The 17,500-nt window shown below is 39.7% G+C and overlaps 1 protein-coding gene across 9 annotated transcripts in view; it reads right to left on the reverse strand.

The window, feature by feature from the left end:
• The window catches only part of LOC143035250 (ATP-sensitive inward rectifier potassium channel 12-like), a 309,593-nt gene that overhangs the window by 479 nt on the left and 291,614 nt on the right, over positions 1 to 17,500 (reverse strand). For 8 of the 9 annotated variants that reach the window (XM_076202055.1, XM_076202054.1, XM_076202052.1 and 5 more), the window contains 4 exons: positions 14,806 to 15,205; positions 14,260 to 14,463; positions 9,838 to 9,897; positions 3,871 to 4,172 (listed from right to left, as the gene is read on the reverse strand). In XM_076202055.1, coding sequence (XP_076058170.1) covers positions 3,874 to 4,172; positions 9,838 to 9,897; positions 14,260 to 14,463; positions 14,806 to 15,205 — 963 coding nt within the window. In that variant the 3' untranslated portion in view covers positions 3,871 to 3,873. The remainder of the gene's footprint in view (positions 1 to 3,870; positions 4,173 to 9,837; positions 9,898 to 14,259; positions 14,464 to 14,805; positions 15,206 to 17,500) is intronic. The other variant, XM_076202051.1, reaches the window with a different exon arrangement.

Genomic DNA, 17,500 nt, shown 5'->3' on the forward strand with positions numbered 1-17,500 from the left:
AAATAACATTCCTGGATCCGCGCCTGGCCTCGCCTTACCAGAGGGCTCGAACAGGTAATATCCTTTTTGCCTTGAAAGGTAGCCTAAACGAGGTAGTGGCCAAAGTAATCAACACCCGCGGGTTTTTGACTCGCTACTGAGGTCATTCATTTCTAATGCAGAATGACAGTCCAACTTGTTCAATGTGTGAAGATGCACATTGAACATTACCTCTACAGTAACTATAATGTAAAATTAAGTTGTATTATTACATATATAATAGATTAGATGCAACTAATAGAATTGTTTATCGGTTCCAAATAAAGATTGGAAAGTGAAATAAGTGATGAAATAAATAGAAATGTTTTATTAGAATAACATTCAGAATTTTTTTTCTTTGTAGCATAGGATAAAAAGATTACCTTTGCAAGCTCGAATATTTTGTCTAAAAAAAAAAAAAAAGTCTATAAAAACTAAACATTATATAACATGTACGTGAACAGAACTAACTTTTTTTTATATTAATGATATAGATAAATACATCTGTATACTATGGGTGCTATCACCTCATTTCTGAAAAGTAACATTGCCAAATCTAAGCAACGTCCACAGAACACACATTAGGCTCCACGTCGGGCACAAGTGGAGATGAGTACCCATCCATTCCAGTTGCTGGCGTTCGCTTTCCTTCTGATATCCTCATAGGTTTAACATTGATGAAGCAACATAACATAGTCATTGACCTGACCTTACTCAAAATGGTATCATATATGCAAATCATTTCCTCCCTGCATTGCCATAAAGTAAATCACATTCACGTGACCGAGCAGGCGCAGGTCGACCATAACCACTTGCCAGTTGCTTGCATTCCCTCTCTTCGAATTTAATCCGCTTCATCACACAAGGATGCACTAGCTGCTAGTACAAATTATTCCACTACCTTCATATACAACAGAGTTCCCAGTGTTCAACAACTTCAACCCCTCTCCAGGACTCTAACTCTTCTAATATACGGGCAGCTTTGGACATGCACTCCAAACGTAACATACATGCTACCCCTACAATAGTGGATCATCACCAATACTCTCCACTGCTTCCTCCTATTCCTCTCCCACGTTACAATCTTCGCAGTCGAGCCACGGCCTCATAAAACTACATTTTGTCTTGGTGAACTGAGATAATATCTACTTCCACAAATTCTTAAAATTAAGTCAATTTTATTCTAATCATTAGTATTTCCCGATACTACCATTGCTCAGACACTATGTGTTCTTATCTTTATGACCAAAAGTCTTGTCTTATTCCTTATCTTCTTTGAGCATTAACCTCAATGAAGTCGGTGGTAGCTGAGCCGAGCATCTGTTGCAAGATGATTGAATGAAATATTCAATCCCTTAGATGTCCAGCACGCACACACGCACACGCACGCGCACGCATTTTAGCTATAGGACGTCTGATCACGATCTCTCCAGAAACTCCCGCAGGACCCCCTATTGTGTCGGACTTCACACGTGGTCAGTTGGCCTGACCGCGAAAGGACACCTGTGTTTTCTATTGCTAACTGCAAGTCGTCATACGACCGATATGTTTTTTACTATGTTCACAATTGCTTGTATATAAAAAAAACTATATATGGGTACTGAGTGTCCATACTCATTCCGTGTATTGTACATTGTAGAAATAAATTAAGTAGAACACAGTAGAGAATGAATTGTACATAACATTATAATTTGACAACAATCATCATTTGAATATTGTAAATAAAATTGTACCATTGACAACCGCCATTGTTTTCCTCATGTACTGATTTGAGATGTAGATCAGTCTATTCACGGAGAGATTAAAAAGAACAAACCACAACTTCGTTTGTCTCAACGCCACTAAACCCAATGTAGACAAGGCCACAATGTCTACCTCACCCGCGCCATTTCTCTCTTTCTCTCTCTCTCTCTCTCTCTCTCTCTCTCTCTCTCTCTCTCTCTCTCTCTCTCTCTCTCTCTTTCCCTTATCTCCCACTTTTTCATTCATTAACTGTGTGTGGACATCTAAAGTATAATTTCAAGCAGTGTCTCATGAACTAATAAACGTTACAATCAATAAATAATAATTCGTGTAACGTCAACATCACTTGTGCTCATCGTGGAGCCTAACATGTACACACACACACACACACACACACACACACACACACACACACACACACACACACACACACACACACACACACACACACACGTTCATCCTTTGGTTTATTAGGATTTTACAGACATTACATTCAAGGTTACGCTAGTATAGCAGCACCATTAACTTCACTTCTTAAGGACACCCACTTCATTTGGACACCTGACCAAGAGAAAGCCCTGACTTAAAGAGAGCCTTAACCACGGCACCTGTCCTTGCTTTCCCAAACTACAAGCTTACTTTCACAATATACATAGATGCGTCCTACACCGAACTTGGCACAGTCCTCACGCAACAACACGGCACAAAACTCAGACCAATTACCTATGCGAGCCGCACACTCAAAAAACACAAAATTATTCTGTCGCAGACATAGAAACTTTAGCTGTTATATACGCAATCAAACATCTCAAAGAGATAATCCTTAGTTACGACATACCTATATACACAGTCCATCAACCAATCTTACACTTCTTCAGAGGAAACAATCTTCCAGGAAAACTTGCCCACTGGTTCCTTATCATACAAGAATTCATGCCTACCTTTCATTTTGTTCAAGGAAAAGCGAACCTGGATGCAGACGCTCTCAATCGCCATATTGCGACCATCACTCAAAATCCAATTTCAGTAACTCTTACACAAGCGCACGTAGCCGCAGCGTCTTATATACTTCCTCGAATCTACAGACACAACTGACACCATTTTTTCCTCCCAATCTCGACAATTACACGTTAATTGATGATATTCTGTATCACAAAACAACACTAACGAACAAACATGAACCCAACAGATCAGTGTTCCAGCTTGTAGTCCCTAAGGACATCATTCCAGAAGTTTTATAAATTCTACACGATTTCCCCTTTGCTGCACATCCTGACAAGGAGAAATGCGTTACACAAGCCAGATTGCACTACTTCTGGCTAACCACGAGGAATGATTTACACGCCCACAATGATGCTTGTCTTCCTTGTACGACTCACAAATGTCATATCAGCGGCAATGTTCCAATTCTAACTTACCCTACACCTTGTAAACAATTCGACTCAGTCACTGTTGATCTTCTTAAGTTATCACTTACACAAAGCGGAAATCAATACGTCCTTGTCTGTGACGATCCTTTTTCACGAGTCTGTATTATTTCCCCTCTACCAGACAAAACAGCAGAACAGACGTTGTTGACCATGAAATTAACTATTGACGAAATCAAGAAGACCAGAAAAATTACTGTGTATGAGGAAAAGATACGTGATTTCAGGCCACCAAATATAAATAAGACTGTGAAGAACCATACAGGTCTACTTCCCCTGAAGGGGAGTGCAGGTTTAAGCCATTGGTTAGGGCTAATGCGGACCTGCAAAATATTGTCGACAAACCACTCTGTATTGACATCCTATGCCACTCTCAAGGTGTAGAGCGGTATGTGCGAATGATGACGGAAGCTTCTGGGAAATTTTATGGAAAAGAAGCAAGAGATGGCTACATTCGGGCGGTATATATATATATATATATATATATATATATATATATATATATATATATATATATATATATAATATATATACTGTATATATATATATGATGTGAAGAGGAGTGTAACCTATCGTTGAGTCCATAATGCGGTTGTATGAAGCCACAATATTACAAGGCAATCGCACCAGAGGGAGAAAAACTCAGCCAAATTCATGTGAAGAGGGTAGAGAGTAGAGTTACCTGCTAGACATTGCTGTCGTGGTCGAGAAGAGGTTGTGACGCAGAAGCAGACGTGTCAGCACTGTCACCTTCTTGGTGGCCTTGGGGTGTTGTGGCGGTTAGGGCTAATTTGTTGCTCATGCTGCTGATGTTTTTCGTGCTTTTGCTGTTATTGTTGTCCTCGTCATCGTTCTCAACACTTCCATCACTGTTGCTGCTGCTGTTGACGCCCGCGCGACTCCGCAAGGGGCCGGTAACCGCGGGTGAAAATGGCGGGGTCAGCGGCGTCAAAGGCGATGCGGGCGTGAGAGGAGTAATTGGCGCTATAAAAAAAAAAACTCATTAGATCAGTATCCACATCTTTTTTGGAAATTGCATGCGTAACGGGATATGGTTTTTAAGGTACCCTATTTTTTCACTAGTATATAGATGGAGAAATATCGTCTGGCACTAGGTAGAGTAAATTCCATAGATGCGTCATCTTTCTATAATTTCAAAGTGAGATAAACTTAGCCTTTCCAGCACAATATAACCTGAGTAAAAGCCGGAACAAGATTTGATATACGCATAAATTGTGGTACCAAAGTTAATTAGTTTGCGCGGTGTATGTTCCGTAGTCATCCTACTCTTCCTAGTTTCCCTTAAATTATAAAACAAAAACATATGACATGCATACAAATGCATTTCTCTTTATTTTCTAGCCTCCAAAAAACAAAACGTCTTGTTTTCTTAAGATCTGATGAAGGTGTGACCCACTTGGTCATTGGCTGTTACCATCTTTCTGGGGTCTGGAGCGTTCTCACAAAGGGAATCTTGAAGACAAAAGCGAATGAATGAATGAATGAATGAATGAATGAATGAATGAATGAATGAATGTGTCCATAATTAATTAAGGAACGAACGACAAGGAAGTTATGCATAATTCGCGGGGTTGGGGAGGGGCAAACCGGTTCTTACTAGTTTGTTCTGACAACTACCTCTGACAGTATAGCTGACATCACGTCATGCTCACTGGGTGGTTGTCTTATATAGATGGAGGTCTTTCAGCAATTCGATCAATGGGCAGCTACGAGTATAGGATGACGTCACTGACGACATTCAAAAATCTGATTTACAGCAGGTTTTATTAAATTCACCCCCAGACTTTACGCGATACAAATATTTGTAAATATATTCATGCAAATAATATTCCCTTTTAACAACCATTATATATATTTAGTTTTGTAATAACCAATCTTGTCTACCACTAAAGGCTTTTGTCTTATCTCTTTATGCTACTATCACATTCTCCAAATAATTTCCGTGGGTGAATCAACTGTAGAATTTCCATCCCCGCGCGCGTTCTGATCTGTGGGGATCCGGGGTGCTCCGCTGTCACTCAGGCACACACTGTCACTCAGGTCATGATAACGTTTTTCATTACCTAAACTAACCTAACCTAACCTAATCTAATCTAACCTAACTCTCAGGTCATGATAACGTTTTGTATTACCTAACTTAACCTAACCTAACCTAATCCAAACAAAAATTAACATTTTGAGCGCCGTTAGGTTAGGTTAGGTTAGGTTAGGTTAGGTTAGGTTAGGTTAGGTTAGGTTAGGTTAGGTTAGGTAATAGAAAACGTTATCATGACCTGAGTGACGGTGTGTGCCTGAGTGAAAGTGGAGCACCCCGGATCCCCACAGATCAGCACGGGCGCAGGGATGGAAATTCTACAGTTGATCCCCGTGGGTGATGAAATTTAAAGAATAAAAGTCTAAAACACTCTCCTGTCTTCTTTGGTCATATTAAAAATTATCAATGAATTCAAAATGAATTAAAAAAGAATAGGTTTAAGTTATTAGGTTTTTAAGTTCTGCTTCAACCAACACCCACCCACACATACACATACTTTCCCTTTCCGTTTTCGTCTAGGCGAAATGGCGTCTACCCCCCCTCTCGGTAACTGACGTGGCAAATACCTGCGTGCCGGAAACCCGGCAACCTATCTATCTCTCTCTTCCTTCCGTCATTTCCATCTATTCTTCCCTTTCCCCCTCCCTCTCCCTCCGTGGTGCCACGATATTATATCTATGTAATGTTAAGTGTAATGCGAAGACATTTCACCTCTCCCGAAAGGGGAGGCTTTGCTCACGCCACCGTTATTCCGGTGGGACCCGCTAAACACAATTTTGCAGGCGAATCAGTTACTCACAACGCGAAGAGCATAAAATCACTTCGCGGAGACTTGATAACTATCTATAGAATCATGAAAGGCATAGAAACTATTGATAGAGAGGATCTAATAAAATGGGATAGTAGAGATACAAGAGGACACGGAAATAAAATCAAGAAAGACAGTTATAGAAGAGACCTGAAAAAGAACAGTTTTCCCCACAGGGTAATAGACGTTTGGAACAAGTTAGATGAAAATGTGGTGTGTGCAAAAACGATACACGAATTTAAAAACAGTCTGGATAAAACGAGATATGAAAACGGGATACCACGAGCATAGCTCCCCTTCCCGTAAAATACAGCTAGGTAAATGCAACTAGGTAAACACACACACACACACACACACACACACACACACACACACACACACACACACACACACACACACACACACACACACCACACACACACACATATATATATATATAATTATATATATGCAAATATATATATATATATATAGATATATATATACATATATATATATATATATATGTATTATATATACATATATATGTGTATATATATGTATATATATGTATATATATATTATATATATATTTATATATACATACATACATACATACATACATACATACATACATACATACATACATACATACATATAAATAACTTCCGACAGTCGCCCTGGGAATAGAGCTAGGGTTTCGCTAGGTGTCAAACCAAAGCGTGACTGAACCATGGGAGCTTCAAAAGGACTCTAACTTGGAGTTGAACTAACTCCCAAAGATTCTAGTTAGACTGTTCACTGTCGTCCTTACCTAATTTTCACAGAGTCTCTGAGCACAACTCTAGGAAAATCAGTAAGGCTGGAACGAAACCTTTACGGGATTTCGTCCTTGTAAATACCTGATGTGAATCGCTAATAACAACGTATATCAGACAAATAATTTCCGACAAACGCACCGGGAACTGAACCAGGTTTTACGCTAGATGCTAAACCAACGCTTAATCGGTTGACTTGGAGTTCAAATAACTAATAACTGCCATCATTATATATATATATATATATATATATATATATGTATATACAGATGAATATACATATATATATGTATACGTATATATATATATGTCTATATATATATATATATATACGTATACATATATATATATACGTATATATATATACAGTTCATATGTATATATACATATACATACATACATATATATATATATATATATCATATATATATGTATATATATATATAATATATATATATATATATATATTATATATATATATATATATACTCTTGTGGCTTTACATTATTGTATGGTAGAAATCTGGTCAGTAATATGCATTATATTATGTAGGGTTTATATGGGGCACCCCTACCGACCTGAGTTACACATAATCTTGTTTTGATTATATGGAATAACTACTCATAGAGAGATGATGATGCTCTATAGTTCTGCGTCTGTCCCTCCGTTATGCTGTGCCCCCACTCTTAATACTGTCCTCTTTCCGGCTAAAACAGGAAGGAGGATGGGACTAGGCATCGTGCTCTATGTAGCCCTAAAGGGTAAATTCTTACAGGAAGTCAAGGTATTAGAGGGTCTGGGAGGAGGTTTTCAGCTAGAAACATAAGGTTTGGGTCTTTTAATGTGTGTTGGTATGGTACAGATGAGAGTGAAATGGAAGAGATAGGAAGTATGTTTGAGAGAAGGAAGATGGATGTGTTGGCATTGAGTGAAACTAAATTGAAAGGGAGGGGTGAGTTTGAGTTTGGGATTGTAGTGGTTAGGGTATCGGGAGTGATGAGAGGACGAGGGAAGGAAAGGGTGGCTATACTAATAAGTGAAGACAGATAGATGTGTGGATGTGTCTTGTCACTGTGGCTGTTCAATGTGTACGTGGATAGGGTGGGGACTGGAGAGGGTTAAAGAAATGGAGAAAAGTGGAAGGTGAGCCAGTCGTTGTTTGATGACGACACTGCGCTTGTACCTAGGTCAAACAGGAGATTCAGGGAGCTAGTGACGAAATTTGGGAAGTTATGCGATAGGAGAAAGCTCAAGGTAAATGTGAGTAAAAGCAGGATGATGAGATGCATAAGGCTAGAGGATGGCAGAGAGTTGGAAGTAAGTCTTAAAGGGGAGAGATTGGAGGAAGTGGATAGCTTTAGGTATTTGGGGGCGCATGTGGCAGGAAAGGGAGGAGTGGAGGTGGAGGTAAAGTGTAAACTGAGAGAAGCAAGTAAATACCTTGGGGGATTAAAAAGTGACATGAGAAATAGGCATCTGGGAATGAATATAAAGAGGAGATGGTATGAAAGGGAGATTATGCTGATGATTTTGTATAGGGCAGAGACTTGGAATTTAAGAGAGGCAGAGAGGAAAAGCTGGAATTTGTTTGAGATGAAATGTCTGAGAAGCATGGTAGTGGTCACAAAGTTGGATAGAGTGAGAGATGAGGAGGTGATGAAGAGAGCGGGAGTTAAAAAGGAGATGATGGAGGTGATGAAAGAGTATTGGGATGTTTTGGACACATGATGGAAAAAATGAGTGAAGAAAGATTAGTAAAAGAGGTGTGGAAGGCAGAGGTGGAGGGTGTAAACTTTAGGGGATGACCGAGGAGGAGGTGGATGGATGGGGTGAGGGGGACGTTAGGCAAGGAAGGAAGGGGTGGGGGATGGAGGGTAGGGGGTGGTTATGTGTGAATGATATTTTGACGGAGCTCGAGGGAATTTCTCCCCGTCTTCTCCCTTTCTGTATGAGGAGACGGAGAAGGCGATTCGTCAATTAAGTGAAGCGGCCTTGCTATGGATTTACTGTGTCTTGTTGCATTGCTTCTGACCCAGGGCAGTGGGCAGGATATAGGGATGACCTGTCATCCACGAGGAGCTAAGATGAGATGGAGGAGGGTGTGGTGGAGGGAAGTGCCAGGGGTGGGAGTAGATACGTAAGCCTTTGGCTTGGCTACCTCCTTTACAAGGGGAAAAACCTCTTGATATACATATATACAAACATATGAGGGGAGCAGGTTCTCAGTAATGCACGTGGAGTTAAAAACGACAGCATTGTTGTAGTTATTCAGTTTTTTCCTCGTATTTTCCTGATTAGAGATTTGCCATTAACCGGGTGAATTGAAACTAAATCACTGTATTCTTCAATTTTTTTCCCATTATTAGAGTTCAACGTTTCGTCTTAATGAAGATATTTTCAGGAGTAAACTGAAATAACAAAAATTACATAATTATGTAATTTTTGTTATTTCAGTTTACTCTTGAAAATGTCTTCATTAAGACGAAACGTTGAGCTCTAATAATGGAAAGAAATGGAAGAATACAGTGATTTAGTTTCAATTCACCCGGTTAATGGCAAATCTCTAATAAGGAAAATTGAGAATACGAGGAAAAAATGAATATATATATATATAGTATATATATGTATATATAAGTTCTTGATTTGTATATACACCATATATACACAATAAAGGGTTAGTCACTTAGACTTTTTCTGTTTATTCTCATTTCGTATGTATTCCGATGATATTTGCAACACTGATTGAACTCTTTGTTAGAATCGTTATCAATTAACATGATTGAATAGTTGTTAGTATCTGCTAACTGCTCATTAGTTTATCCATGCTCCTGTACATGAGTAAATAAAATGAAATAAATTACTTAGGCAAATCCAAAGAGTGGTTGATTAGTTAAGCAAGAGTGCAGTGCGCTTGTCAAAAATAATAGTGCCATTCACGTGAAACTACCGTTAGTAAACTATTGCACATGTTACACTTATAATCAATACCTTGAGAACTGTACTCTTGGGCAGGAACTGGGGCCTTGTCCGTTGCTTCTGTTTCGCGCTCTTTACATCGCGATGTAAACAAAGTTATGATGTCATTTTGGGCGCCAGATCAATAACAAAAGAAGTGGAGAAGCGAGAGAGTTGCGTTGTGGTTGCAAGACGAAGACGAAGCATCAGAAAGGCATGGGTCGTTTCAGAGTGGCCGGATTATCAGAAGACGATATTTATGAGATTCGAATTAGAGGGAGGAAGAAATGTTGAAATGTGGTTATAGTTTATGGAAAATGGGACCTGGAGAGAAGAAATGAGTTATATCGTAAAGATAACTGTACTTGCAGTTTTATGTATAATTTTACTGTGCTGTGAGCTCATAAGTGAAACTCATCACCAATTCATAAGTGATACTTTTACTAGGCAGACAAAATTCAGTCTGTCAAAAGGGGCTTTTAAGTTAGGCAAACTATTCAATCAAACAAAAATATGTATTGAATGCACATACCATAAACATTCTAAAATGCTAGCAACTATGTTAGTGAGGCATTTCATATTCATATCTTAATCTTATAGTGTTCACCTATATTATAGTTATGTATATGTGTGTATATATATATATATATATATATATATATATATATATATGCAATAAAAACACTAGGTACGTGTATTCACAAATGCGAAATTAAGCACTAGGAAAAGTAAACTAACGAAGCAGAGCGCTTTCGTATAATTACATCTTCAGCACTGAAGATGTAATTATACGAAAGCGCTCTGCTTCGTTAGTTTACTTTTCCTAGTGCTTACTTTCGCATATATATATATATATATATATATATATATATATATATATATATATATATATATATATATATATATATATATACATACATACATACATACATATACCAAGGCTTTTTCCCCCTTTCAAGGGAGGTAGCCAAAAAGGGAAAGCATACAAACACTCCCACCCATTTCATCCCTAAATACACTCCACACCCCTCCCACCCTCCCTCTCATCTGAGCACCTCCTGGGACACAACTCTACCGGGAGAGTATTGGCCAAAGTGCCGATCTCCCCCTCCAGAACAATACACCTGCATGATTACAGGCCTGTGGCCAGTATTTCCTTGATGAAGGATGATGTTGGATCCATCTAAAAAAACAAAACAAAAAAAAAACATGATCACCAACATTTGCGTCACTTATACTATATCATAAATAGATGTGCCTGAGGAAGCTCAGTTTGCTGTACCAGTTGTGGGAACTGTATCCACCTAAAGTACATCAGTCTCACTTTCAGGTGCCTTTACATATTCGTATTGACCTATCAACACTACCCAGATTTTACGCAGCACAATATACACCAAGCACAGTATCTTCTACCCCCGCACACTATATATATATAAAAACATCCACACTAACTTTTACACAATCTACACCAATACATTTTTTGGCTGTTTCTTCACCGCAATTGCTACCAACCACAGAATCACCAGGCGCATCCAGTCCCTACATCCTCCACCCCAACTACAACAACAGTCAAATATGAATACACAGTGCATTCCATATCTCCTGTCATGCTGACTGCACAAAAGAAACACACAGAATCTGTTGCCTGAGCTGATATATATATATATATTTTATATATATATTTATATATATATATATATATATATATATATATGTATATATATATATATATATATATATATATATATATGTGTGTGTGTGTGTGTGTGTGTGTGTGTGTGTGTGTGTGTGTGTGTGTGTGTGTGTTGAAGAATGGACGATAAAATGAGTGGTAGGGTGGTGAGATAAATACCGAGCATTGTTGAAGTTTTAATTATTGACGTTTCGCTCATAACAGAGCTTCTTCAGAATGTACATACATGGTCAGAAAATCAACAATTTATACCTCGCATCATTTCGCGTTCCTCCCTTAACCCACCCCATCTCTCCCTCGTCCAGAACGTCCGGCTGGATAGTCCTACGGGAGTTCAAGGGTACGAGAAGGAGGGATGGGGTGGGTTACGGAAGGAACGCGGAATGATGCGAGGTATAAATTGTTGATTTTCTGACCATGTATGTACACTCATTTTTTCTTTTTTCCAATAACGTAAGCCTCTCAAAATGTATTCCTCATCGGATATCAAAGTGCGTTTGCTCTCATTGGCTAGACCTCAAACTGACTTACGTTTTGGTACAAAACTCACATTTCTAGGTACTCATAGACTATATAAAGCGAAACGGCCAAAAGACAAACAGAGACACGAGAGAACATAGAAATCAAGAAGAAAAGAGAGACCAAGCACAGTAATAGTTTAGACAAGCAGAGAAAGTAGTCCTTTAGAAACTGGGACGCCATTACGGTTGATTTCTGAATTCTTATATTTATCTAATCCGTCATTACGACAAAACTCAAGGAAACAGTCTCTTCGATTGCTACTAAGCAAATCACCAATTTAACGCAACTTGTGTATGGCTTAAGCGAAGTAGTAAGTTGCTTCGTCGACCGAGATATTTCGGACACTTCCCAGACTACTAGTCGAGCCTAAGTACGTCGTTCTACGCACTCTCTTTGTCAGTCCTCAACTACAGAAAACTGAACAATCTCCGAAGTGTTCCACAACAACCAGAAAAATTCCTGTTGGAGAACTTATCGGGCATTTGTCTCCGAAGCTATCTATTCTCTCAAGACGGCATCCAGACGATTTACGTTGGCGAGTTTCCTATCAACCATAATCAAGACTTTCTAATCCGCTCACCAGTCCCTGCGGAGGCTTCCTCCACCAAGTCCTGCGCAAAATGTGCCAACCGGGTAACGATTTAAATATATATTTATTTTTATGTGTAATAAGTTATATATGTGATACTTTGATTATATCTAACTTCTTTAATACGAGTCAAATTCTCACGCGTAGCATCGCATGACAAAAGTACGATGAATGATACATCACAATACTCGCGTTATAAAATATAAAGTCACCGCTGTATTACTCATTCTTTCACTGAGTAATAATAAACACAGAAAATGTGATCAAGCCTGTTCACAGAATTTGGGAGTAACTAAGCTACAACCACAAAATAAATATACTCAAGACGCCGACATTGGCACCCTCGTATACCCTCTCACGCCTCATACGTCTACGTAGGCATCATCATATGGAAGAGGTTAAGATTCTCATGTCATTGCATTTTACCTCTGCGGATTTCTAAGTTTATTTATGTGTATCCCTGTGCCACGTATGTTGTATTTGCTTTATTTGAAAAAAAAAAAAAAAAATTGATTACCCTACTTGACATTCTCTGAACCCCTCGTATGAACTCCCCATGGTCACTTTTTCTGTGTCGCGATATAGCCAAACCCTTAAATTGGTCGTGACAGACTTTTACAAACAAAACTGCAGAGGATATCATTAAACTCTATCTGACGATAATTAGACCCATCCTAGATTGCGTTACAGTCTTGGTCTCCGTCCTATAGAATGGATATTAATTCATTAAAATCAATGCAGAGGATTATGACAAAAAACGGCACAAGGGCTTAGAAATTTACTTTACGAAGACAGGTTTAGGACCTTAACTTATATTCTGGAAAGACAAAGAATGCGAGGTAATTTAATAGAGGTATTCAAATGGGGTAAAGGTTTTAACAAAGGTGATGCAGGCAAGGTCATCATATTAAGACAGCAGGGCATGACTCGTAGAATTGGATTTAAGTTGAACAAATTTAGATTTAAGAAGGAAATAGACAGGGACTAGTTTATCAATAGAGTGGTTAATGAATGGAATAGACTTAATAACTGTATAGTGAGCGATGAACAAATGGTTGTTTTAAGGGATGATTAAATAACTTTATGGATGACGATGACAGATGGTAAAGGACATGGAACTGTCTAGTGTAGACCTTATGGTCTCTTACAGTCTCCTCCATTCTTATATTCTTATTCTCACATGCACACATACAATATACGCGAGCGCTTTGATTTTTTTCGATCCCTGTATTTTTTATGCATTTATTCCTTGACTACTTCTCCCTATTTCACCTACCTCGGTTTATCCAGCCAATGAATGCTGGCTTTCCCTCTTTCTGTTTCTTCCTAAATCTCATCCCTAGTAATGGCCACAAGTCAAAAACCCCTACAATAACTGTATAATCACACTCTTGTGCGCTGGTGGTTTAATACAAAACGTGTTGCTCTTGCATTCGCTTAATATGATTCGCTTGATTTGATTCGCGGGTTTGAATCGCACCAATAGCAGTGACTGTTACCTGCCCCCAATAGTAAAAGCGCATAGTAGGGCAAATGTGACGGCTTCGGCCGCAGCTACTTTCCTTCTGGCAGATGTATTCTGCCATTCCTGCCACGATCCCTTGACTTATTTCGCAGACTCTCTCTCCTGTCTATTCTCTCTGCCACTCACCTGGTGTGCTCCTTTGGCTCCCGTTGAAGAGGTCGAGGTCCCTGGCCGAACAGAGGGGCGTGTTGACCTGGTAGGTATTGTTGAAGAGAGAGTAGTCTACAGCGTACTCGCCTGTGTCCTTCTTGAAGGACACCAGAGGTTCAAACCGATGACCCCAAAGAATTTCGTTGGGCAGATAGGAAGACCTCGCCTGAGTCGTCATGCCTAGTGTGGGGGGGGAGGGGAGGGGAAGGCGAGGAAAAGAGGGTTTGTGTTGGGGGAGAGTAAGGGAGGGGATATGTTAGCTATTGATAAATTTGAATGAATCATAACATAAGTAAACTAATACTGCTTCTGTGCTACAGGTGCGGAATAGACTTGCTATGTCCGCTACGACTGCCATTACAGATACTTTGCAATCAAGATATTTGCAACTATGGTTGATGTTACTACATTAGTGCAAAAATTCGTTCTTTCATAATACCTAACGTAATAAAAGATAAGTTGTTATATACAGGAAATGAAAACAGACACAATGGCCAAGCAATATGTGGGAGACAAATTTACCCGTGGACTCGATGACGCCTTCAAGGATTACTACGATCTCGAACTTATCCCGAAGTAGGTCCTGTGCCGATAATGAATACAGAGGAGAATTCTCGTCTATCTTGTGTACGATGGTCATGGGCCAGATGAAGAATATCCGGTCCTCACCAATGTCATAGCCGACGTCAAGCTCGTACTGGAAGAAAGGAAGAACTTCGCCCTCCTTGGTGACCCGCTTCCGGATGAGCTGCGCGCGCACGTGGGCCTCGATGATGTGGGACTTCCTCATGTCGCCCACGCGGAACAAGAGGCACATTTTATCGTCGCGGAGGCAAATGCAAGCGTTCCTCGAGAACATGAGCGTCTGGGTCCGCTTCTTTGGACGAGAAAGTTTGGTGAACACAATGCCCACCATGAAGGCCTGCAAACAGAGAAAGGTAGTGTAGTCATTTGCTGGGAGTGATACACAAGCGACAGCAGCAGCACCACCAAAAAGAGAAAATCTTTGAGATTGTTTGGCAATACGGTATACTTTCTACAAATATACACAATATAAGAAGAGTGCACAGGCTTTCCCATTAGATAGATTCATCTAATCAAAACTACGAGAGAATGCCTATGACAAATTGCGGAAAGAATGTAAATAACTTTGAAAGGTAACGTCCCTTATGTTAAAATGAATTGTTTACTATTAGTCATACATGACGTCATTTAGTTAAGTTAGTTAGACCAGTGATTCCTCTAAGCTGAAAGAAAAAACACCCAGCGCTGTATAGAACTAAAGCTCAAATGTTAAAAAAAACACACAAAAAAAACACATACTATAACAATTGTTCTCATGGCTTAATCTCATCACTAAGACACAGCTCTGCTTCACTCTTAAATGAACAAAAAATGAAGCTGAACATGCCTCCTCCAAGCTTCCAGGCCGTCTACCCCAGTATGCGACTGACATCAGGGTAGTAATCCTTGCAGGAATCCCACAGGCCAGTAGGTCCCAGATTACCCTGCGATGCACTGAGTCAAACGGTTTCTTCAGATTAACAGTGACTGAGGCCTCTGTTGAGACTCACATCGGCACTCCACAAGAACATAAGCCCATAAGAACTGATTAGTTGTTGAAAAGCCAAGCGTGTACCCAGACTGTTAAGGTCTTTGAGTTTCTATCACAATTGAGCAAACCCGTGCCGGCAACAGATGAACGAGTACTTAGCCTGATATATTGAACAATGTAATGTCGTAGTAATTACTGCCGTTCTGCTGGTCACCTTTCCCCTTTCAGAAAGGGAAGACCAGCCCTTTCTGTATCCAGGGAGAATGGTACCGGACTGTCAAACAGTAGACAGCACAATATGTTATCCACTGATCATGGACTAAATTCCGGATTTCACCAATTCCGTGTTGAGGGTGTAGATACCGGTCGGTCGCTTTCCATTTCTAACCTAACGACTTCTTTGACCTCATCCAGAGAACATAAGAACATAAGAATGAAGGGGACTGCAAGAGACCGTAAGGGCTACACTAGGTGGCTCCATATCCATCATCACTTGTCATCCCCATCCATAAAGCTGTCTAACCGTTTCTTAAAACAACTGATAGTTTCAGCGCTCACTACTACATGGTTACTAAGTCTATTCCATTCGTTGACCACCCTATTAGTAAACCAATTCTTGCCTATTTCCTTCTTAAATCTAAATTTGTCCAGTTTAAATCCATTACTGCGAGTCTTGCCCTGTTGTTTTAATATTATGACCTTGTTTACATCACCCTTGTTAAAGCCTTTGATCCACTTGAACACCTCTATTAGATCACCCCGCACTCTGCGTCTTTTCAGAGTGTAAGTTAAGGTGCCTAAGCCTCTCCTCGTAAGGCAAATTTCTGAGTTCATGTATAATTTTGGTCATTCTTCTCTGTACTGATTATAGTGAACTGATGTCTGTTCTAGAGGACGGAGACCAAAACTGTACCGCATAGTCAAGGAGTGGAGTTTTGTTTATCGATGTCCTCACCCAACACTTTTTACTACCTTCACTGACTGTCTTTGCCGATAAGTCGTTTTTTTTTTTTTTTAAGATTTGTATCCCCAAAATTACTCCACAGAAGCAAGACCGATGGGGCTTACTGAATGAGTGATACAATTCAGTCTACCCATGCATGAGACAAGGGAATTATGGTCTTCAAAACCTTATATATCTTGGTGACGTAACGCATAACAGTGGTAAGTCATATAAGGCAGCCCTCTGAAGGATTGGCATTGCCCATGGTGTTATGGACCCGTTTAGCCATAGCTTGTGGCAGGGGTGGGTAATCTCTGGCACACGTGCCAAACGTGGCACGTGACAGTGTTTATCCTGGCACGCCAGCTGGTTTTGAAAAGTTGTCACAGAATCGGAAGATATCATGAATGGTTCAAATAAACAAAATGTGACAAAAGATCAAACTAAAACAAAATCGTCCAGGATTTTAACATTTACTGTCATCCCCACTGCAGTGAAACAGTGCTTATGAATCGACATTAGCTTACACACTAAAAAGCACCGTTGGTACGCAGGGTTCTACAAATTAAAGAAACTGACACAGTCTCTTCCAGAGGTCGCCGACCCCTGATGTATGGCATTGTTAGCATTTGGGCAGGAAGACTAAAATCCGGTTCTTCAGGTCGTTTGTGGTACCTGTCTCACTCTACGGCTATAAAACAAGGATTCTGAATACCGTG

Source organism: Oratosquilla oratoria, chromosome 18 (genome assembly GCF_046742065.1).
Source record: "Oratosquilla oratoria isolate Oo_2021 chromosome 18, ASM4674206v1, whole genome shotgun sequence".
Lineage (NCBI taxonomy): Eukaryota > Metazoa > Arthropoda > Malacostraca > Stomatopoda > Squillidae > Oratosquilla > Oratosquilla oratoria.